Genomic DNA, 24,748 nt, shown 5'->3' with positions numbered 1-24,748 from the left:
CCAACCTAAAGGAGATCAGTCCTGGGTGGACTGATGTTGAAGCTGAAACTCCAATACTTTCGCCACCTGATGCAAAGAGCTGACTCATTTGCAGAGACCCTGATGCTGGGAAAGATTGAGGGCAGGAGAGAAGGGGATGACAGAGGATGAGGTAGTTGGATGGCATCACCGACTCAATGGACAGGGGTTTGGGTGAACTCTGGGAATTGGTGATGGACAGGGGAGGCCTGGCGTGCTGCGGTTCATGGGGTTGCAAACAGTCAGACACGACTGAGAGACTGAACTGAACTGAGGAGGAAGGACGTGCAGGAGAAGCCACGGAGTGCTTCACCCTGCTCCTGGAGTTCCTACCCGGGACCCCAATCCAGCAGGGCCAGGAAGCAAGAGGAAAGGGACTCCAGGAAGGGCATGGTACAAGCCCAGAGCAAGCGGATGTTCAGAACAAGGGTCAGAGGCAGGAGCTGTGTGACTTGGAATCACATGGTTTGTGTCTCAGGTCTACCACTTACCAGCTGTGTGATCTCAACCCGTCTAAGACTCAGTTGTACCATCTGTAAAGTGGGGCTAAAAAAGACCGTGCCTACAGCAGCGCTGCGCTGCTGATGAAATAAACCGACACATGGAAGAAAAGGGGACGCTGTGCTTGGTAGGCAGTAAGCTCTTGAAACACAGCAGCTACTATCTGTCATTTGCTTGGTGTCAGGAAATCCTAAATCCTACACAGAGATCTGCCCCCCTGTATAAGTGATTCCACCTCTCTGAGTCTCAAATGTGGGCTTTGTTGGACGGTTCTGGTTCTAGAGTCTAAACGGAATAGTATGCACAGAGATGTTATGCCACGGCCAAGCACCTGTAAGTGCTCAATTACAGTCATTTTGGAAAGTGCAGGGAGTCAGTCTCCGCTGTCAATGAGATTCTGAGCACCAGGCTGGGAGTTTACAGGCAGGGGACTTGCCATGAGATGGAACTGGGGCCATGAGTACAGGTGGGAGTGAAATAGGCCGGCAGGTAAGAGATGGGAGGGGTATGGGGGAGAGAAAGCCAGCCTCTGGCCCCTCTCCTGCCCCAAGAGGCTTCCTGCTGTGGAAGCTGGAGACTTTTGTGCCCAGGGGAAACTCCTGTCTGGGCAGTCACGGATGACTGGCAGGGCTGGGAGTCTCCGCTATTCCCCACCCTGGGGAAAGCTGCTCTTGCCTTGTCAAAGTGAGTGAGCAGGGGTCCCACACCCAAGGCTCCCTGGCATTCTGGGTCCACAGCGAAATGTCTCCAGCTGGACCAGGTAGGGCCATGCCCAGGTGCACTGAGGACAGGCTCTGCAACCCCCCGCCCCCGCTTCCCTCTTTTGTGGCGCAGCCCCTGCAGCAGAACAAGCTGGGCTTTGGACTTAGACGGAATTGGCTTCGACTCTGGCCCGTGGCACTTGCAGCCAGTAAACTCAAGTCCTGTAAGTACTCGCTAAGCCCGAACTTAAGGGCTTCCCTGCTGGCTCAGCTGGTAAAGAATCTGCCTGCAATGCGGAGACCTGGGTTTGATCCCTGGGCTGGGACGATCCCCTGGAGAAGGGAATGGCTACCCACTCCAGTATTCTTGCCTGGAGAATTCCACAGACTGGGGTGCCTGGTGAGCTACGGGCTACAGCCCATGGGGTTGGAAAGTCAGACTTGACTGAGTGACTAACACACAAGCCCCAACTGGTTCCCAGTGCCCTGCCAGGGTTGACATGAGGATTAAAGAAGGTAAGGGAGGATGCAAGTCTGACATGCGGCAGTTCACTAATAGGCATCCTGTCTTATTATCTTCTGTCTCTATAAAGCAGCCACTGCAAGCACAGTTGGCTGGAGATGAGAGAGTAGAAGGGTTTCAAGAAGTTGGAGTTTATGGAGAAGTTAGGTTGGGGAATTTAAACTGTAGGAGTATGACTTTAATTTGAATCACCTTTGTTCTCCAGAAGTCAGACTTCAGGAGTCTCGCATCTGAAGAGATGTCCAGACACTTCTGTGCACAGAATAACTATGGTAAAGCCACCTCACTGTGACAGAGGCCATCAGGCTCTCTAATCCACAGGTGAAGGTCACGCAGAGTCCCCACAGCTCTCCCCATTCTTCTCCCAACCACCATTCACCTGCACCAGGAAAGAAGTTCCTCCTCATTCTTCAGGTCTCAGTGTGAATCTCTCTTAGACTTCCCTGGTGGCTCAGACGGTAAAGTGTCTGTCTACAATGCGGGAGACCTTGGGAACGCTTTCTCTGACCTTCACACTGTTCTTCAAATGACCCCCCCCACCTTCCCTTCACTGTCCCTTCTGCAAAGGTCACTAGATACATAGCTATATACCTCAGTGGGGCTTTCCTGGTGGCTCAGTGGTAAAGAATCCACCTGCCAAGCAGGAGATGTGGGTTCGATCCCTGGGTTTCAGATGATCCCCTGGAGAAGGAAATGGCAACCCACTCCAATACTCTTGCCTGGAGAATCCCCATGGATAGAGGAGCTTGGTGGACTACAGTCCATGGGGTTGCAAAAGGGTTAGATGCAACTGAGTGACTAACAACAGCAACATACCTCACTGCTTATAGTCTGGCTCCCCTTACAGACCTGCCCTTACAGACAAGGGCAGGTGTGGCGCCTGGACTCTGCCGTGTGCCCAGCCTGGTCCAGTGGTCAGCCCATAGCGATGCTCCATGAACACACATCTCCTGTCATGGAGGAAGCCTGCTCACCTACATTCCATCGCCTTGGCCAACAGGAAGAAGTGAAAAAGTGGAAGAAGGTAGTCTTTTAACACAAAAGGCTAAAATTGCATTCATAATGTAGATAGAAAAGGGGAAAAAAGGACTAGGAAACATATTCAGAACTAGCTAGAAAACAGACTCTGGGTCCTTGACTCGAGAGACAACACTCATCTCTGAGCCCTAGAGCCTGAAACTGCTGCAGCTGAACCTAGCATAGGAAGACAGGGTCAAAATGACCACCTGAGATGTACATCTATATATTCCAGTGACTGTAACCACCTGGAATCTGCACCTGAGCCTGAATTATGACTGCATGTCCCTACCATGCGCTCTGTAGAAATAACAATCCATTTAAGAAAGTTTCCCAATAAAATTAGTTTTTATATTTTAATATATTAGTTTTATATTTTAATGTTTTAGTACGTAAGTTATAGTTGGTAGGAAAATTCTTTTAATCAGAGCTGCTGTTTGTCTAGCTGATGGTGTCAGATGAATCACATGTCATAATTCTACACAAGCTTCATTGTCTATTCACTGTCAAAGTGGCTGACTCCACGGGAGTGAAAGAGACACACTGTATTCATTTGGCATCAGGAATCGAGAGCCTTCAAAATGCTCACACCTGGAGGGGGCATTGAAATGGAGGATGAGTAGGGCATGGAGCTCATCTTCTCCCACCAAACACTACAAATACATCTTCAAGGAGAACCATTCACCCAGAACAGCTAGTGAATGCCGACAGAATACCTCAGACTTCCAAAGAGACAAGGAAACCTCCTCGTAACCAGGTAGGACAAAAGGAAAAAGAAAAGGAAGGAATCTGAACGGAGCCTGCGCCCCAGGGAGGGAGCTATGCAGGAGGAAAGGTTTCTGCACCCAGGGGCGTCTCCTCACCCGTGGGAACGTCCGCTGGATGGAAGAGGAGCTGCGAGGAGAGCACAGCAGCCCCCTGTGCTCCCCAGTCTGGCACATTCCTATGTCAGTGCAGGGCGAGCCGGGTACAGAAGATGAGGCTTCAGAGGTCAGACCCAGGGAGAAGAACGTGGCTGCACGGAAGAGCCGGAACGGACTAGACTGCGGCAACCAAGGGTGTACCTGGAAGGAGCCTGGGCCCCACAGCGCCAAGGCGCTGTTATGACGGGTGTGTGAGGAGAGGCGTGGGACCGCCATCGGGGCTTCTTTCCCTGTGCATGCTCCCAGACACCAGGACTCCAGCTACAGGAGCTCTGTGAGCAGGCATTAGTCCTACCGCCACCGTGGGCACAGGCCGATGCCACGAGACCTGGCAGTAGGTGCCAGGCCCCAACCCTGCTGTTTCAGGAGCCTGCAAAGGGCCACCGTAGCGGCACACCCCATAGCAAGGGGACAACGGCCAGTACCTGGTGAAGAAAGGAGCAGCAAGCATCCGAACTATAGAAACAGCCCTCGATCCCAGAAAAGACGGCAGAGTAGAAGGAGTTGAGCTCAGCTCCTCCCAGGAAAACACGAGATCACAACTAACTGCTGACAACCATCAATAGGAAAGCCTGGAGCCTACCAACACAGAGATTTTACAGACTAAGAAGAAGCCACAATAAGAGCGCAAGAGGAAGGGTGCTTTCCTGACCTAATCAAACCCCACAGCTTCTGGGCGGGTGACCTGCAAGATAACTATATCGCAGAGGTTCTCCTGCAAGAGTGAGTGTCCTGAGCGCTACGTCAGTCTCCCCAGCCTGAGGGCAAGGCATCAGGAAGAAGAAACCCCAAAGCATCTGGCTCGAGTGTGGGAGCTCCTCGGGACTGGGGGAAATGGCAGGTTTCACTCTTGCAGGACACACACAGTTTCACATACACTACAATCAGGACTGCTCAGCCCAGTAAGGCCCTCATTCAGATTCAACAGAGAAATCAAAAGTTTTACAGACAAGCCAAAGCTAAGAGAATTCAGTACCACACATCCTAAAGGAACTTCTCAAGGTAGGAAAGACAAGGCCACAACAAGATTCAAGAAAATTACAAACAGGGACCTCACCAGTAAAGGCACAGATACAGTTAGGAAACCATCCACACACGAATATGTCAAAGCCAGCAATCACGAGAAGAAGAGAGCACGGGTACAGGATACTGGCAATGTGTTTGAGAGATCAGCAACTGAAAATCTGGCACATATACAGACTGCTATATCAAAATCTAATGGGAGCACAAACCAAAAATCTACAGTGGATACACACACAGAAAAAGCAATCCAAACACATTACTAAAGACAGGCATCAAGTCACAGGAGAAGGGGAAAAAGGACCTTCAAAAATACCCAAAGCAATGAACAAAATGGCAATAAGAAATATTCATATTGATAATCGCCTTAACTGTAAATGGATTAAATGCTCTAACCAAAAAACACAAATTGTCTGAATGGATATAAAAACAAAACCGAGGTATATACTGTCTACAAGAGACTAACTTCAGATCTAGGGCCCTATACAGACTGAAAGAGAGGGAATGGAAAAAGGTATTCCATAGCAACACTCATGTCAGACAAAACAGAATTTAAAATAAAGAGACAAGGAAGGACTCTACATAATGATCAAGGGATCAATCCAAGAAGATATAACAATTGTACATATATATGCACCCAACATAGGAGCCCCTTAATATATAAGGCAAGTGCTAACAGCCAGAAAATGAGAAATAGATACAATAACAATGGGTGAGGTTAACACACTACTCTCACACATGGACAGAGCATCCAGGCAGAAAACCAAGAAGGAAACACAGGCCTTAACTGATATTTATAGAACATTCCATCTGAAAGCAGCAGAATACACTTTTTTCTCAAGTGCATGTGGAACAGTCTACGATGGATCACATCTTGGGCCACAAATCAAGCCTTGGTAAATGTTAGAAAATTGAAATTAAACATCTTTTCCAACCACAATGTTAGGAGTTAGACATCAATTACTAGGGGAAAAAACTTTAAAAACACGAACGCATGGAGATTCAACAATATGTTACTAAACAACCAATGGACCACTGAAAAAATCAAGGGAAAAAAAGTACCTAGAGACAAATGACAATGAAACCATAACTAACCAAAACCATTGGGATGCAGCAAACCATTTCTGAGAGGGAAGTTCATCGCAATACAATCCTACCTCAGGAGACAAGAAAAATTTCAATAAACAACCTAGTCTTATACCTAAAACAACTAAAGAGGAACAAAGTCCCAAGTTAGCAGAAGGAAAGAAATCATAAAGATCAGAGCAGAAATTAATGAAACAGAAATGTAGCAAAGAGCAATGAAACTTAAAGCTGATTCTTTGAGAAGACAAGCAAATTGATAAACCTTTAGGCACACTCATCAAGAAAAAAAGCGAGAGGACTTAAATCCATAAAATTAGAAATGAAAAAGAAGTTACAAACGCAAATGGCCAGGAGAGACTACCAGAAGCAACCACATGCCAATAAATTGGACAAACCAGGAAAAAATGGACAAATGCTTAAAGGATACAACCTTTCAAGACCGAATCAGCAGAACATAGAAAATATGAAGAGACCAATCACAAGTACTGAAATTTAAACACAGATTAAAAAACTTCCAGCAAACAAAAGTTCAGGACCAGAAGGCTTCACAGCAAACTCTATCAAACATTTAGAGAAGAGTTAACACTTATCATTTCGAAAATCTTCCAGAACTGCAGAGGAGGGAACACTCTCAAACTCATTTTATGAGGCCATCATAATCCTGATGCCAAAACCAGACAAAATACACCACACACACAAAAAGAAAATTACCGGCCAATATCACTGATGAACATAGATGCAAAACCGCTAGCTAATCAAACCCAACAATACATTAAAAGGATCATACATTATGATCAAGCGGGATTTATCCTAGGGATGCAAAGATCCTTTAATATGTGCAAATCAATCAGTGTGATACACAACATTAACAAACTGAAGAATAAAAACCATATGAGCATCTCAGTAGACACAAAGCTTCTGACAAAATTCAGCATCTATTTATGATAAAAGCCCCCCAGAAAGTGGGAATTTAACTCAATATAGTCAAAGCTATATAAGACAAACCCACAGCTAACATCATTCTTAATGGCAAAAAGCCAAAAGCATTTCCTTTAAGATAGGAACAAGGCAAGGAAACCCACTGTCACCACTTTCATTCAATATAGTTTTGGAATCTAAGTTTTAAAAAGATACCAATGAACTTATTCATAAAACAGGAACAGATATCAAAAACAAACTTATGTCACCAGACGGGAAACATGGCAGGGGAGGGATAAATCAAGAGCTTGGGATAAACACACACACACACTAACATATGTAAGACAGATAATCAAGAAGGCTATACTGTATAGCAGAGGGAACTATATGCACTATTCCGTGATAATCTATATGAGGAAAGAATCTTACAAAAGAAGAACTATATGTATAACTGAATCACTTTACTGTACACCTGAAACTAACAAAACTCCGAAAACCAAATACATGCCAATAAGATTTAAATATTAAAAATGCTCACATCTTGTATCCTACTCAGGTCAATTCCAAGAATCAGTTGTAAATGAATAATTAGAGCTATAGAATATTTCTATGCAAAAATGTTCATTAGCATCATTACCATTGTGAGAAAATGAAGTCACCTAAAAGTTAAAATCAAAAGTTGGAGATAAATAGTTTCATTGGAGATAAATAGTTTCATAAATTATTGTACATCACAACCATATACTAAGTATACTAACAATACACAGCAAAGCAAACGCAATCAGATAAGCCTGGCGCCAACCGAGAGACGCAGTTAACAAGTCTCCAACTTGAGTGTTTCTTGGGTCTTGCCCTGTTTACCCCTTCATTTAGAATCCGAGCATCTTTCTTGCAGGAACAATTTGTCTTAAGGACACTGCAATACAAAGGGATGAGGATAGAAGCCAGGAACTGTGCTCCATCACTCACTATTCTTCCTTGGACAAATCATCCCTCCTTCATGGGTCTCAGAACCCCCATTAAGGAAATGCCAAGTCTGGACCACTTCATCACAGAGGGCTCTGTAGCCGAAATGACCACGAGTCTGTGCTCCCTCCTCTCTCAAGAGCAGTTTCGCCTCTTTAAAAATGAGAGAGAGGGTCAATGATTTTTCAGCTGAGAATATAGATGAGCATGAAGATAGAAACTGTTCCCGATTAACCTCTTCATCACAGGAAGACTTTTTAACTCACACTGGGCCAGGCTGGTCACCTCTCTCCCAGCTCTTGGCTCAGGCCCCAAACTGTGGTTCCAGCTCTCACCAGGAGGAAAGCGGAGGTGGCCCCTCCTCTCTGGGTGGGTGCCACCACAGCTCACCTGGATGCCCCAGTTTTACCATAAACACTTGAATCACTCCCGCTACATCCTAGTGTGCTAAGGAAGAAAATGGTGACCAAGAGCATACCCGCTAATTTTCCAGGTGTGAACAATGAAAGAGATTATTCAATGCTTAAAGATCATAACTTACCTTGTCAGGAACGTCTCATCTTGCGTCTTCCCCTAGGCTTTAGCCATACTCCGTAAACGTGTGTGCTCTCTAGGATTTTGCATGCCAGCCTCCTGCCCCAGACACTTCTCCTGGCCACCTCCCTGCCCCTTCTCATCCCTCAGTTGTGTGCATTGATGAAGATCCCTCCGCAGAGTCTTCTCCAACCCTTTGCCTGGGCCCTCAGGGAATGCTGTTCTTTCCTTTAAAAAGCATTGCTCTTCAACTTGCCAGCTTCCGTACCTGACTCTAAGCTGCGAGGTTAAGGGACCATCTACAAAGATCATCCATGCAGCTCCACACCTCGTTCAGGGCTCAGCACATGATATGAGCTCAAGTACTGAGTACAATGGAGGAGGGCATGGCACCCCGCTCCAGTGTCCTTGCCTGGAGAATCCCAAGGACAGAGAAGCCCTGAGGGGCTACAGTGCACGGGGTCGCGAGAGTCAGACACGACTTAGGACTAAACCTCCACCACCACTGAACAAAAGAATGAAAAATACAGTGTGATAGAACACAGTGAAGCCTGTAGGGGAGTGCTGACACACCCAGGACAATGGGCTGTCCAACACCCAGGGGTGATCCTGGGCCAGTAAGTTGGAGACACCTGCAGGGGTGGCTGCAGAGAGGGGGCGCCCTGGCCTACCTACCTTTTTGGTCTTCACTGTAGAAGCACAGCAATCTCCACCGTCATAGTTGCAGAAGGCGCGGTTGTTGATGGCATCACAGTAATTGTCTCCCATGAAGGGCTGGAGAGAGGCAGGAAGAAGGGAGGCCTCATTAGCATCCTGCAGTGAGCAGCGACTGGCTCCTGTAAATATTCAGCTGTCTCTCTTCTTCTCACAAACCTCTGAGTCAGCCTACCTGGCTTCAAATCCCTCCACCCTTTGGGACAAATCATCACGTCTGCCATTTTTAAAGACTCTTAACTAGCCAAGATCTTTCCCCACTCAACTACAGTTATGCTAGGAGACACACACTTATATGCTGGGTGCGCAAAAGCACAGGAGAGACCACTCTGTCCTCCTGAAGCACAGGGCTCCTTTCACTTGGAGAAATAAGAAAATCTGACCCCTCCCCTACTTTTTCCTGGAAGTAGATATTTACAACCATAATTTACAATAAAAATACATGCAAATACACTCGGAAGCTGAATGTAAACTAACAAAGAACTAGAGAGACTGAACCTAAGAGTTCGTTGGGATTTGGCACAACGGTTGGTGTGTGATTGCGGGCACTTTCTCCTCTAACACGAGAGTATAGATATACTGGACGTCACACAGTTTCCATGTTTGTTTTCCTCTTATTCTCAAAAAAACACATGAGGTAGGCATTGCTCTTCCCACTTGACACATTAAGACCTTGAGGCTCAGAGCAAGAAAGGGACTTGGCCACGAGCAAACTGGAGAGGCAGAGCAGAGATTTCAGTCTAAGCTGACATCTCATTTTTCTTTACCCTTCTAGGTTATATCTAGAATATGCCGATTTCTCTCTTCTCTTCCCCGTGTTTCTCCAACTCTGTGATGCTTGAAAGATGAGGAGAAGATGATGGAGTTATTACTGATGTGAACCCAGAGTCAGCTTAGGGCAGAGGCAGGGGTCTCTGCAACCCCCAGCAGTTGCATTTCCCACCTGAACACTTAGCATACTGTCTAACCTGGCTGGCTATTCGGTCATTTTGAGTAAGTGGCTTATTGTCTCTAGGCCTCAGGGCTCCCAGTGGTAAAATAGAGGCAGGATTAGACCACTGTTTTCTCAAAGCAATGAACTTTCCCCTCCCCTCATCAGAGGTAATACTGTGTAACCCTTTAACATAGAAAGGAAATGAAAGTGAAACTTCTCTGAGTAAAGTTTGGGTTGGGAGTCTCTGATGCTCAGTGACTTGTTGATGAGAAAGAAGATGTCAATAGCTGGCTAAGGCCCCTGCATCCCAGCACAACCTCTGTGATCCAGCCGTCTCTCCCTCCCATCCTGACTTCCTGTGGGCTTGCTCTGGGAGAACCAGATTCACAAGGAGTCCAGCCTGTGTGGCATCCTTGTCTCTTGCATGTGTGCTCCAGAGTCACAGAGTCTTTGTGCCACCAACTCTTGAGGCCTGATTCCATTTCATCACCACCCTATTAGGGTCTAGAAAAGATCTTAGCAAGGCAGAGCCAAGAACGGAGAGAGCTGAGCTCAACTGTGTGTGCACATACGCAAGGCTGTGAACTCAGGTGGGACTCTGCCCTGTGACTGCCATAATGGATACATTAGCCACATTCATATTGGAGCAGAGGCACCAACCACAAAGGATAAGCCCTTTGCTCTTTTCTGAGCCTTAGGAGATCTGTCTGGGGGCTCTCTTTCCTATGTTCTTTCTTATATCATATATAAGGACTAATCATAGAAACCAAATGTCCTTTTCATAAAATAAAAAAGAACTGGCTTGGTAAAGGAGTAGCTGGAGAAGAAGAGGAGGAAGAAAAATAACAATAAAATAAAAGTGTTTTTTTTTTAATTGGGCCACTGAAAAGTATCTCCAGTCTCATTACTAGCTGCTCTCTACTATGTACCCTTTCCTGCTGCTATATCCACCCACCTACCCACCCAACCATCCATCCATTCATCCATTCATCTTCGATTCAGTCCTCTCTGTTGAACACCAACTAAGTGGCACACATTGTGGTTTAAAAAAAAAAAAAAAAAAAGGATGTAATAATGAGTTGATGAATTGGGTTGGCCAAAACGTTGTTTGGATTTTCCCTTCAAGGTTATAGACTAACCTGAATGAACTTTTTGGCCGTCCCAATAGAGCCCCTCCTCCTCTAGGCCTTACACTGCAGTGAAGAGGCAGACTTTGGTCACAGGCTCACTTATCTAATTGCTGATTTTAACTTTGATAAGAGCTTGGGAGGAAAGGTACATGACGATGTTAGAATTAAGAGCAGGAAGATCTGACCTAATCAGAGAACTCTATGAAGGAGTCTCCGAGGAAATAATTGTTTCGGCTAAGATCATAAGATGGGTAGGAGTTAATCAGATGGGAGATTAATCAGGGGGTGGAGAAGGGAGGCTTTCTATAGAGAGAGAATCACGTGCGAGAAGCTCTACAACTTAGAGGTTTCTTCTCTCTCTGGTGTTTCTCACGCTGCAACTTCTACTGACAGTGTGTTCTGGAAAACAATTCATCCTTCAAGACAGAGCTCAAACATCACCCTTCCAAAATGCCTTCCCTATGGCCCCTGGGGCTCCATGTGCTTCTGTGGCTTCCTGTGCCTGCTTTGCTGATAGCTCTTGGTATATCAGTTTAGAATTCTTCATCTTCTTTATCCTTAGGGACAGGGAATGTATGTCATCCATTTTTATATCTTAGATTTCCTAGCAAAATGCTGGCAATTTGAGCAAAGCTTTATCAAATATATTTTCCTTAAATGTTTATCTTGTAAAATGATCAGTAAAAGGGCAGACGGTTGCATGGAGGAAAGGTAAGAAGATAGCTAGATGAGTCAAGAGAGCTTAGTTACTGTTCTCACGTGACTAAAAGCATTGCACTCTCGGAACCTAGACTAGTGCTGGGCACAGAATAGGCCCCCAGTGAAGCTTTGACAGACAAGCAATTAAATTACTAATTTAGACACAGCTTGGGGCAGAGAGTAGGGGGGCTCAAGGTTCCCAAACCATTTATCAATCTTGGCTCCTGTAGATATTCCAGGATGATAGCTCCTCCCTGGACCCAGCACTTGTGTCTTTTCTAAGCATACTTTTCAGCCCAGATAAGAGACAAACTATTAGAAGGCAAGGCGACAAGGGGGCAGCTGCAAGGGCAAAGGCGATAAGCATCGCTTGGCAGAGCTCAGAGCCGGGCAGGTGAGGGTCTCCAAGGCCTTAGTGCTGAGTCAAAGGAGGGATCGAATTCTGCTGTCACACTGGTCGCCCAGACTGCCGACTCGGCAGAAGGCATGCCCAGGTAACCCAAGCTTCCTTTTTCTGAAATGCTGGACTGATCCAGAGAGATGGCAGGATGCAACTGTCTCGGGTCCTTGGCTTCAGTTCTGCCATTTCTGCTGAATCTTGGGAGAAAGGGAGTTCTTAAAAACTACAGTGTCCTGTGCCTTAAGAAGATGCCATGGGAGGTCCCTAACCCATATAGAGAAAGAAATATGACCCGGGGACTATCCTGTGACACTGACAGGTCAGGGGGTGGTCTGTGGGCAGGAGTGGACAGTGGAGGAGAAAATTCACAGGCCTGGAAGTCAGGAGACCTGGGTTCATGCTTCAGCTCTATGTCTATTACGCTGTGCAACCTTGGACTGTTCCATCCCCCCTCCAGCCCTCTTCCAGTCTACCCAACAAATGAGGAGGCTAGATCACATTAAGAGCCATTCCAGCTTGGCATTCCATCAGAGCTGGCTGCTAGCTAGGTCTCAGTCTCCCTATCATTTAGAAGAGCATTCTGGTTGTGGCATCTTAAGAATTCCATCAAACACAAAGTTTCCTAGAGCAGTCTAGTCCTTTCCACCTGGCTTTTCCTGAGAGGGGTTTGAGGGGACCACAGAGATATGGGCATCCACCTGGATGGGATCTGGGGCTTCCTTTTGGATGCCAGCCGAAAAGACTCAGGTGGGCACAGAGGTGCACAGAATGTCTCTGACCTCCAAGGACAGCACCCCCTTGAGAACACAGGTGACAGGCCACGTACCCTGGCCCTGCCCCTCCCCAAGCTTATCACTGATACCCAGGGACAGAGCTCCAAAATGCCAAGTTCCAAGGGATGGCTTCTCTGAAGGGTCAGAGGAGCTGTTCTGCCTCCAGCTCTAAGCAGTTGGGATAAGGTGCCCCCATCTCCTTTGGAGTTGATGAACACATGAATGACAAAGATGTGAGGCAGAAGGAAGTGATCTGCAGCTAATGGTGTCAGAAAAAGTAGAAATTAAAAAAAAGAAACCTGCCTCATGTGGTTCTGAAAAGTTAAATGAGTCGATGCTGGAAAATGTCTGGTGTATCATAGCTGCTAAATCATGGACTCCCTCACTCCCAGTCTCCCTTTCAGAGGCAACAGTATATTGAGCCAGAAATACCTGGTCTGGAACCCTGACTCTGTTAGCCATCCAATGTGTGTCTGAATGTGTTTGTTGCCCTCTCTGTGCATCAGTTTCATGAGCTGTAAAACAGGACTGCTGACTCCTATCCAAGAAGTCTGTTAAAGGGGTATTTAAAGCACTTAGCAGGCATAGAAAATGTTACCATGATTAACAATAGAAGTGATAACCATAGTGGGACCATTTTGAAGAACTCACCTCACAACCTTTGACACAGTGAATCAGAGCAGGGTGAGGGTACCACTTGAGACCAGCCGTGCAGACAACTCTCTGCAGAGAGAGGGAGAAAGAGGTTAGATGGGCTTGCGGCAGCGAGGGAGCCGTCTCGTCACCAGAATCGCATTCAATGCCCCTGTTCCTTTCTTGGATCTTCTGAGTCCTGACCTCACTGTGGCGTTTACATGGAGAATCTGCCCAGGTACCTGACTGAACTGGAGCCACAAGATTAAAATAACATTTGTGTTCACTGTAGGGGTCATGATTCTGTATTTCTCTGGCAGGAGTATGAGAGGAGGAGAAGCAGGCCTGCAGGACCGGGACATGATCAGAAAGGCACTTCAGGAAATTGATGGCTGTTTGCCCCATGGACAGAGTCAGGGATAAGGTGGGAAGAAGGGTAGAGTGTGTGTGTGTCTGTGTGTGTGTGCACACATGTGCACTTGCACATGTGAGCACAGGCATGTCCAAGTGTGTGGCTGCAGCAGGGAGATGGAGCAAGGCATGGAGCAGGGCTGCCCAAAGTCGGCGCTGAGGACCACCCTAATCACGACTGCTGAAACGGCAGCCTCTTCACTGCCTAGGGTCTAGGGCATCTGAATCCCTGAAGCCAGGACGTGGGACTCTTGTGTTTTAAAAACAAGCTTTCCCAGATGATTCTGATACACACTACAGTTTGAGAGTGGTGGGCTGGAAGATGCATGAATGCACCTTTGGTTTTGGAACCCTGGACAGGCAGAAAACCCTTTCTGCTTCCACCTGCTGCCACCATACAGGCCAGCTCACCATTTGGGGTCGCAAGAGCCGGACACGACTGAGCGACTAAACCACCACCACCACTCCCGAGGCGCCCTCGCTCCCATCTCTGTGACTTTGGCCCCGCTGCTCCCCTTCACGGCAGGGCCTTCCTCATCTTGTCACCTGGAGAATCTTTAGTTTCTTTTATGTTTCTGTGCAAGACTACCTTCCTCGAAACTCTGTAATGGCCTGTGTGGGGAAACTATCTAAAGAAGAGTGCTGGGTGTGCTAAGTCGCCTCAGTTGTGGCCAATTCTTTGTGACCCCATGGACTGTAGCCCACCAGGCTCCTCTGTCCATGCAATTCTCCAATCAAGAGTACTGGAGTGGGTTGCCATGCTCTCCTCCAGGGGATCTTCCCGCCCAGGGATGGAACCCATGTCTTTTATGTCTTACATTGGCAGGAGGGTTCTTTACCATTAGCGCCACCTGGGAAGTGGATGTATGCATAACTGATTCACTTTGCTGTACGTCTGAAACTAACACATTATAAATTAACTATGTTGTTGTTTGGTGGCTAAGTCGTGTCTAACTCTTTGCAACCCCATGGACTCCAGCATGCCGAGCTTCACTGTCCTTCATTATCTCCTGGAATTTGTTCAAACTCAAGTCCATTGAATTGGTGACATCATCAAACCATCTCATTCTCTGTCACCTCCTTCTCTTCCAATAAAATAAATAAATAGCATATAAATTTAGAATTAAAAAAAAAAAGACTACCTTCCTTTGTGATGATTTCCCCAACCCCCTCAGGCAGAACTTGAAGGTATATGTATATACATTTACTTATAGCCACCCTGAATAAAATTATTATTATTATGACAACTAAAATGTATTGAGTGCATTTATGGTGCTATTTACTTTATTCATTTTCTTATTTATTTCTCACCAGCATGCAGGAGGTGGGGGTGGGCATTAATCTTGTGTCATAAGGAGGAGAAATTCCCTAAGCTCCACAGCTGTTAAGTGAAGAAACCAACATATGAAACTAAGCATATTTTTTAGGAATGATTTAAGGTGGCTCATAACATAAAATCCAACACAGTAATTTTTTAAGGAGGTGAAAAAAATAAAGAGAAACACAACTAGGAAAATAAAAGGCTAAGGCAGCAATCCCAGAAGCTTCCTTTTCTATTCTGCCATAGATGCCCTACTTTTCATGCCACATTACAATGATTTGTTTATCTATTTATCTATTTTTAATCTTTTAGCCACGCCATGCAGCATCTGGGATCTTAGCTTTCTGAATATCGATCAGATTTATGCCTCCTGTATTGGAAGCACAGAGTCTTAACCACGGGACGCCAGGGAGATCCTACAGTGATTTATTTTTTTTTAAATTAATTAAAATAACCTGGAGGCAAATGCTTAGCTTGGTCATGACAGGTAACTTTGTGTCAGGGAGCAGCCACTGAAGTCTCCATGGTCAGGTCTCAGCAGAGTGCCAGTTGATTAATTTTAATTAAGAAATGAGCAGTCACAAGGGTCAGACTGTGGAAAATCCATGTGACCAGCCCATTCTTTCCCCAAGGGCAGACCTATATGGGAGCAAAGCTGTGATTAGGTTTCCTGGTGAGCGTGGGATCACATGACTCCAGGATTTGGCTGAAGTTGGACTGGGTGCCTTGCTTCTCTGTCCCATTTCTCTGGTTCACCCTGGGTCTTCTGTGCCTAGAATGGTGCCTAGTACATGGAGGATGAGCAGTCAATATTTATGTTATATATGAATGGATCCATCTCAAAATAGAGATGATTTTACCAAGGGACACTTCTTGTTTTCTTTACTTGTCTTCCTGGGCATCTCTGGTGGCTCAGACAGTAAAGAAACTGTCTTCAATGTGGGAGACCCAGGTTTGATCCCGGGGTTGGGAATGTCCCATGGAAAAGAGAATGGCTACCCACTCCAAATGGCTACCCACTCCAGTATTCTCCAGAGAATTTCATGAAGAAAGGAGCCTGGTGGGCTACAGTCCATGTGGTTGCAAAGAGTCGGACATGAGCAACTAATACTTTCATTTTTTCTTCCAGAGCAGCAGAAAAGCATTTGGAAAGCCCAGCAGAGTGCCTAGCTTAGAGGACCAGTTTAGCGTGCACTGAATTAATTACAGATCTCGGACAAACAGCCTAACTTGGGATCTGCCAACTACAGTCTCACAATGTGAAATCTACTCGTTAGCCCCTCCTGCCCCTGTTGACGCTGTCTGCCTTCTCCTAAAACACAAGGTGATGTATGGGCAAGATTGAGCACCGAGGCATGACAGACATGGGTGCATTTTTGACTTGAAATTTCCCGAGGTTAGGTTTTCCCATCTGCAAAATGGGTCCTGAAAATGTCACAGGCTTGTGAAGATGCATTAAGAGAAAGTATGTGGAAATGGTTAATCCAAGACTAACAGCTGCGGGTAAGAGGGCAGGCCCTGGTTTTAGACATCTCTGCCCACCCTCATCCCCACCCCCGAGGTTTAGGATGGAGCATACCAAACAAATGCATGTTGATCCAGTGAAAAAATGTGAGAAGTCTAGTCCCTTCCTGCCAGTTCAGCTACTTTCTCACCCCTCTGCTTCCTAACCCTGGGGGCCAGAAGAGGAGGGGACCACCTACTTTCATCATCTGGCAAGTTTTAACCAGACTTCCATCTCTGGGTCTGAGCGTCTGTTCCCGGCCAACATTCAGGGATGTTGAAGGAACATTTCGGCTATGGGTCAACATTCAAAAAAAAAATAAGCGCAAAGAGTTGGACACGACTGAGTGACTGAACCGAACTCAAGCCGTAGAAAACAGCAGGGTCAGGATCCACAAGGGATTCGATGCCCATCCCCACCCCCTATTTATGTGAGACCTAATTTAATCCATCCGTGGGAGTGTCTCAGTGTGGTTGTACAAGTTTCTGTCAGTTGAGGTTTACCTGACATGAGTTCAGAAAAAGGACTTTTATACTGTCTGCGTGATCCTATTTATGTTCCCAAGTTTTCTGGATTTTCCACTATTCCTCAGGGCTGCACGCCCCACCTGTCGCCGTACAGGGCCCCTCTGTCTGCCAGGAGCAGTGGGAAAGGGGAGCCAGCAGCAGCTGAAGGAAAGACTCGGCTGTTTACACCATGTGCTGGGAGACCCCGGATGGGTCCCCACAGAGGCCAGCCTTGCTCGTCTTGATGCCAGTGAGACCTCCAGCCCAGTCAGAGCCCTTTCAGACTAGGCTTTGTGAGACAGCTTTCACCTTGCTACATAGGAAGGACAGACTGTCTCTTGTTGGCTGCAGTGGCCAGCACCACTGCCAATGCCTCCACCGTCATCATCCATGACACCAGCACCATCATCTTCACCAGAGCCCCACGACCATCATCATCAGCAATAGCGCCAGCACCACAGCATCAGCACAGGACCACCAACAGCTCCATCGCGGTTCTCCCTCACCTCCTCAACACAAAACCCTCTCTTTAAGCACATGGTATGCTCCAAACCTTGTGCTCAGAATTTTCATTTAACATTTACCGTAACTATGATATAGGTCCATATATATATATGATATAGGTACTTTTTCCATGCATACAGCAAAATGATTCAGTTATCTTTTCAGCTTATATTCTAATGTAGGTTATAACACTGAGTATAACTCCCTGTGTGCTTGTGATAAGTCGCTTCAGTCGTGTCTGCCTCTGCGACCCTGTGGACTGCAGCCCACCAGGCTCCTCTGTCCATGGGATTCCCCAGGCAAGACTACTGAGTGGGTTGCCGTTCCCGCCTCATAATTCCCTATGCTATATGCTAAATCCTTATTGATTATTTATTTTATATATAGTAGTTTGTATCTATTAACCTCATACTCCTGTATGTCCTTGCCTCCCTCCCTCTCCCCTTTTGTAACCATAGTTTGTTTTCTATATCTGTGAGTCCGTGTCTTTTCTGTATATAGATTGATCTGTACGGTTTCTAGATTTCACATATATGTGGTATCATACAATATTTATGTACAATTTTTGATGCTGGTTTACGCAAGAGGAAACTGAGATAGAGAGAAGTTAAATAACCTGCCCCAAATCATACACATAGGTAATGACAGTCAGGAATTAAACTCATATCTGTCCTATTTCCAGATTTATTATTTGAAAACTATATTCTCCTTCAAAACCCTCTTGCTCCCAAACCGGTAAGCATGAAAACACTCACTGTTTTGACAGATGGAAAGACCAAGGTTCAGATGGAAAGACCAAGGTTCAGAAGGGTGGAGGGGCTTCGAGACAAACGCAGCAGAAGCAGAGTGTTTAGAAGCTGAACCCCGGAGAGGACGGACCCGAGCAGAGCCAAAGACGTGAGAAAGAGTCTTAGAAGAAACCCCTTGTTCCAAGCCCAGACCTCATACCCTCTCTGATGTCTTCTGGGACAAGTCCTCCTTTCTTCTTTATTTTTCCTTATTTATAGGACCTTCTGTGGGTCAGCTGCATAAGCTGTTTGTTTTTCCTTTTTTATCAGTTACTGAGCTTCTGGCTTTCTTCTGCGTAAGTTTTTTTTTTTTTTAAACCTAGGTATTTTCCACCCTGTACCCCTTGTTTGAAGAACGCCTTCCATTTTGAGGTAGCTAATCTATGTTCATTGAAAGAGTTAAAGGATAAATGACCAACTGAGTGAATGTATAAGTGCATCCCAGAGTGAGTGAGAAATGGCTGGTCTCGGAACACATCTCCCCACCTCCGGGCTTCCCTGCAGGGCACAGGATGTCTCCTTCTACATGCTGGGTAGACTGGACTTTGTCTTCACTCAGAACAAACACAGACTGGACTTTGTCTTCACTCAGAACCATTCTACCTCTGACCTTCCGAGGCTGATGCCTTCTCTTCCAGGAATGAATGGTGCACCCTTTGTCTAATGTATTGCACTTGTTTATTACTTCTACCGCATAAGGTAGTGGTCTTGTAGGACAGAATGCATCGGCCTTAGTCCTGGGTGCTAATCCTGATTCCATCACACAAGTTATGTGCATTGGGCGGTGACAACCTCTGAGAACTTCAGCCTCTTCCTCTGTAAAGTGGTGATAATATTGATCTCACTGGAGTGTAGTGAATTCCTCACAAAAAGTGCCCATCGTGGCACAACAGAGGGTCAGGACGTGGTGCTTTCCCTTTCCTTAACTCCCTCTCTCCTCCTCCCCAACCCTCCTTTCCTCTCTCCCTTTCTCTTTCCTTTCCTCCTTCCATCCTTTTCCCAGAAGCTCTTAAAGAAGCCAAGATCCCAGCTGTTGTTGCTGTTGTCCACTCGCTCAGTCGTGTTGGACTCTTTGTGACTCCACGGACTGCCGCGCGCCAGGCTGCCCTGTCCTTCACCATCTCCTGGAGTTTGCTCAGACTCATGTCTCTTGTGTCAGTGGTGTGATCCTAGCTACCTGGAGGCATTCTGCCCCTCTGAGGTTGTGGGCTGCACTTCCTATCGGGGCGCTTTCTCGGCCCTAAGCAGGGAGACTGCAGGGGAGACTGGAGGTGCTCCTTAGGGGCTGATGCAGGAGGGGCTGCCCCCTGAATTCTGAAGGTCCAGCCTCAAAGAGTGTCTCATCCAGAGGTAGCCAGCCAGCAGCTTCCAGGCTACACAGCCCACAGAAATGTCTGGCACGACACACAAAGCGCTCAGTCAAAGTCGAAATTCAGTTCCGTTCAGTTCAGTTCAGTCGCTCAGTCGTGTCCGACTCTTTACGACCCCATGAATTGCAGCACGCCAGGCCTCCCTATCCATCACCAACTCCCGGAGTTCACTCAGACTCACGTCGAGTCCATGATGCCATCCAGCCATCTCATCCTCTGTCGTCCCCTTCTCCTCCTGCCCCCAATCCCTCCCAGCATCGGAGTCTTTTCCAATGAGTCAACTCTTCGCATGAGGTGGCCAGAGTACTGGAGCTTCAGCTTTAGCATCATTCCTTCCAAAGAAATCCCAGGGCTGATCTCCTTCAGAATCCCATATTTTAAAAATGAGAGACTTCATTTTTTAAAGACTTCAGATTTCTTATACCCAAGGAAACAAGGAAACTCTGGCCACACGGAGCCCACATTTCCACGCTGTCACACTCAGTTGGCGGCTCCCCCTTTGGCAGCCAGAGTGTGTTTCTCAGTTGACCACAGTCCCCACCATTCCCTGCAGCCTCTCCAGCCTTAAGCCAGAGGGGTATTTGCATCTATCACAGAGAGTTTGCACTGTCCTATTGACTACATCAGAGGAAGGTTTCTCTGTATCTTCACTGCTTTGCAAAGCGCATGTGTGGGAGGAGGCTTGAAAAGGGGGAGAGCTTGTAGGAAAGGATAGGACAGAGTGTTTTTCTCTGAAGGTAAAACATATGGCTACAAGAGAATTTCTTTGGATATTTATGCTAAGATTCCAGCTACATGAAGTTCAAAAGTAAGCAAATCCAACAGAAGAGACCTTGGCGGTGGAGGCACTGCCTGGCGTGGAAATGTGTCTGAGAAGCTGTAAAGGTCCCCACCCTGATCTGGACCTCACAAGTGGACATAGCGTGCAAACTGACCAAGCCTTATGCTTAAGATTAGCATGTGAGCTTTATCTCAATAAGAAAGTGACTGCATTTGCAATACCTTATTTCTTAGGTTGGGTAGTACGTACACAGGCATCTGTTTTATTTCAGTCTGTCTGATGTATCTATACTACTACAACTACGACCCTTCAGTATTTAGAATACAAAGCGACACACTTGGCCTGCTTCACCCATTTATCCCACCTGCCTGGTTCCCGAGGGTTTTGAGTCTGTGACTCTTGATTCCAGTCTAGCTCTCGCTTCACAGAAGGGGAAACTCTGGCTCACACAGCAAGCAAGTGCCTGGGCTGTCTTGAACCTGGTCCCATGACTCAGCCACTGTAAACAGGAGCATCTGCTGTGCCCTGGGCCCCACAGGGCTCACCAGGGTCAACACGGTGAGCATGGGCCTGCCTTCACAACGGTTGCTCACCCTGCACATGAGCTCAGTGTCGGTATTCCAAGTTACCTAGGTGGTCCTTGTTCTTGTCATATGTGCCAACCTATGTCTAATGCTTAAAACAGAGCCTGCTATGTGGTGAGCGCCTGGGGTGGGCCGCAGCCGGCTCCCAGGGGCTCATGAGAGGCAATGGTGCCCATCTCTTCTGACTTGTGTTTAGCAACAGTCACTTGGAGTATCAGCAGCCTGCTGTGGTGGGAATATTTACACCACAGCAATGGGCAAGTGCTACAATCAGAGGGTGTATCTGTGGGGAGAGCTGGCTGTCAGCTACTTAAGCGATAGTAAACATTTCCCCTTTATTATTATTATCATGGACGTTGTAGGCAGCTAGAGTTAACAGCAGCATCAGACTGACCTGGATCCCTCTTCAGTTCCTTGTAGGGAAAAGGTTTCTACATATGAGATGTCATTTCCTCTACTGGAAAAAGGGAGAGTAATTCCTATCTCATGGGTTGTGCGTGTGTACGTGTGTGTGTGTGTGTGTGTGTGTGTGGTGGGGGCAGGAGTGCAAATGAAGCCGGGAAGGTGTCTGATCCAGGTCGGGTTCACAGCGGGTGTCAATTACACATCAGTGCTCACCTCTCACTTTCTTACATGGGGACAGTGGTTGGTGCAAAGCCTTGCCCTGACATCCACCTCGTGCTGGGGCTCGGAGCAAGCCCTCTGAAAGCAGAGGGGTGATCAGGGCCGGCTTGGCCCAGCCCTACCAGCCCTGCAGCTCTGTGTCTGCAGCTCTTGCCACACCGGGGGCAAGGGTGCAGCAGAGGCCAGCGTTTCTGCCTGATTCCTGGAAATCATCAATCTCTGCCCTTCGCCCTCCTCCCTTTTTCTACCACGTTTTTTTTTCCTTCTGGATAATGAGGCCTCCGGAGACCAGTGGAGGTCTGAACCTCGTTACAGCTCTCCCGGTAGGCCGGCATCAATAAGGGCCGGCGGACCGGGGACCTGGGCAGGGGCGGGGGCAGGCAGGCGGCGGGTGGGCGACTGAGGAGGGGGGCTTTGCAGACTTTCAAATCCCTGGATTTATTTCACCATGAATTATAACTGAACTCTTTAGTGCCCGGGGCTCATGGAGGGAAGGGTGGAATTCAGCCAACAGGCAGAGGGCAGAGGGGTGGGGGCCCCTGGTCTGGGTCCCAGGCAAAGAAGACCTCTGGCCTTAGGATGTGAGAGAGGTCTCTGGTGTCCGCTCTGTGCAGAGGTAGGTCCCCTGCCTTTGGTGCATGGGAGGCGGCGGGGGAAGGGTGCTAAGGGACAGTGGGGTGGCTTAGAAGGAGCTCTCAGTCACGATCCTGGCGCTGCTTCCTGTGTGACCCTGGCCCAGCCCCCTCCCCTCTCTGATCCTGTTTCTCCATCTGGACAGTGAGGGGGGCATGTGTTGATGATCTCCATATGCCTTGCGATTGACATACGGTCTCTGTGTGGGCACCTGGGTGTGTACACGGGACGCTCTGGGAGCGTGGAGCTCTGCGGAGCTCTGGCTGGGGAGTGGGGAAAAGCACGCTGAGTGTGAAAACAGATGAAGGAGCCCGAGGTCAGGGACAGAGATTGGTCTCTTGGATGTGCGCAGAGTCAAGCAGAGAGACAGACAGGACAACAGGGACGGAGGCCAAGAAGGTGGGCAGGAAGGAGGTGGAAAGAGGTATAGAGGTCTCAGGAGAAGGAAGAGAGAAACAGTGGAAACAGAGGCAGGCAATTCTTGTATCTCCCTGTATCCAGAAAATCCTTCGTGGTGACATCTGCTCCTCTTGACGAGTGGTACCTTCATGAGACTAGCAGGACCTTCTGCAGAAATATGTGCTTGGTTGCGTGTTCTCTGTCTTCACCAAAATCACATCTATCCTGACCTTGCCCTTACCTCTTGGGAGCGGTTTCTCAGAGCTATCTAAGATGCTGTCTCCCGGGCTATAGTCCTCATTTGCCCCAAATAAAACCTCACTCACAACTCTTAAAAAAAAAGAAGAAGAAGAAAACAGAGGCAGGAAAAGGGGCACTAAGTTGGAGATGGGCAGAGAGTGGCGGCAGAAGAGGGGAGGAGGGAGGGGCGGCAGCCTCGGGGTGCAGGAGGCAGCAGAGAGGCTGCCAGCAGGGAGTGCCGAGTGAGGCCTCGCCATCACGCCCTCAGCTCGCCTGGGAAACAGTCCATCTGCTATCCGGTTCTGCGAGCTCTCCGAGCAGGATCTGCAATGGGCAGGTGGGCAGACGGGAGCCCTCCCAGCACCTCAGCAGAAAGGCTAGTGGAGAGACACAGCTGAACCTTCCCGGCGCCCTGTCTCCATCTCTCACTTCCTCCGGTGTGTGGAGCCAACACGCCAGGGCTGACACGTGGCGCCAGGGATCTCGCCGCCCCGGGGGACACGAGTGGGGCCTACATCGGCTCTGGGGGCCCCGATTGATCAGGTGACACGTAGGAACACAGGGCTGGCCAATTCTGATGAGAACCTGGCCTTCCACACCTGCCTGGCGCCATGGGGTGAGCACAGCCCTTGGACTCAGGCTTGGGGTCGAACCCTCCTACCGGACTGCCGCCCACCCCCGAGGTCTAGTGTCCATGAGGAGAGGATGCAGACAGTGGCCCTTGCTCCCTGGGACTGTCCTGAGGTCTAAACAGACCTCTGTGCTAAGTGCTGGGTGCGCAAACACGGGAGGTGCTTCATAGACAATTGGTATTACTAGGTCCCCATATCACATATTAATTGCTTTCCACCACCCAAGTGAAGCATGAGAAAGATACCAGAAGACCTGCCTATGGAGTGTCCAAGAGCTTCTACCAGAGAAGCCGTGAGCCCTGCCCCGACGAGCGAGGATGTTCCCGCCAGGCAGACGCAGCTTTGGGGTCTTCTCTGCTCCTTCACCCCAGCTGTTCTTGGAGCCTCAGTATCCTCATCTGTAAATGAGGTGCTTTGTCCTTTTACTCCCGGGCCGTCATGGGGATTCAGTGGGATGCTACATAACAGCCTTAGCACAGGGGCTGCTGGGGGGAAGGACTAAATGCTTAAAGCTTGGAGAAATGACAGTGAACCAGTGCCCGCCCCATGGAGCAGGTGTGGCCGTCAGATGCTTTCACGAATGGAGAGGGACTAATGCAGGACCAGGGCGTGTAAATGGTCAACGAGGTCATTTTCCTCCCGGTCACTCACCTGTACCCGCGTGGGGTTCAGCCAGTGCGGGATGTCGCGGACGGTCACATTCACTGGCAGGACGATGGACTCGCTGTTGTGGTCCAGGCAGGACGTGGTGCACTCTGACCCTGCCGGGAAGCAGAGAGGGAGGCAGCGGCTCAACCCATCTCCTGATGCTGAGGAGACATCACTGGAATGGACCCAGCTGCTCGCTGGACCCCATTGACCTGGGCCATCCCTTAGGGGCAGCGGGAAAGAGAGAACCCCCCACCTCCAGTAGGGCCACCTCTGGTCTCCCTGACAACTCTCTCGTCCCCAGGCCAGCTGA

General features: G+C 48.0%; 1 protein-coding gene across 1 annotated transcript in view; it reads right to left on the bottom strand.

The window, feature by feature from the left end:
- Positions 1 to 24,748, bottom strand: part of PAPPA (pappalysin 1) — a 256,271-nt gene that overhangs the window by 10,051 nt on the left and 221,472 nt on the right. Inside the window, exons 19-21 of the mRNA XM_052645172.1 lie at positions 24,439 to 24,548; positions 13,509 to 13,580; positions 8,883 to 8,981 (exon numbers count right to left, since the gene is read on the bottom strand). Of these exons, the coding sequence (XP_052501132.1) occupies positions 8,883 to 8,981; positions 13,509 to 13,580; positions 24,439 to 24,548 (281 nt within the window). The remainder of the gene's footprint in view (positions 1 to 8,882; positions 8,982 to 13,508; positions 13,581 to 24,438; positions 24,549 to 24,748) is intronic.

This window comes from Budorcas taxicolor, chromosome 8 (genome assembly GCF_023091745.1).
Source record: "Budorcas taxicolor isolate Tak-1 chromosome 8, Takin1.1, whole genome shotgun sequence".
Lineage (NCBI taxonomy): Eukaryota > Metazoa > Chordata > Mammalia > Artiodactyla > Bovidae > Budorcas > Budorcas taxicolor.
The sequence above is the reverse complement of the archived record's forward strand: the minus strand, read 5'-3'. Positions and strand labels throughout refer to the sequence as shown.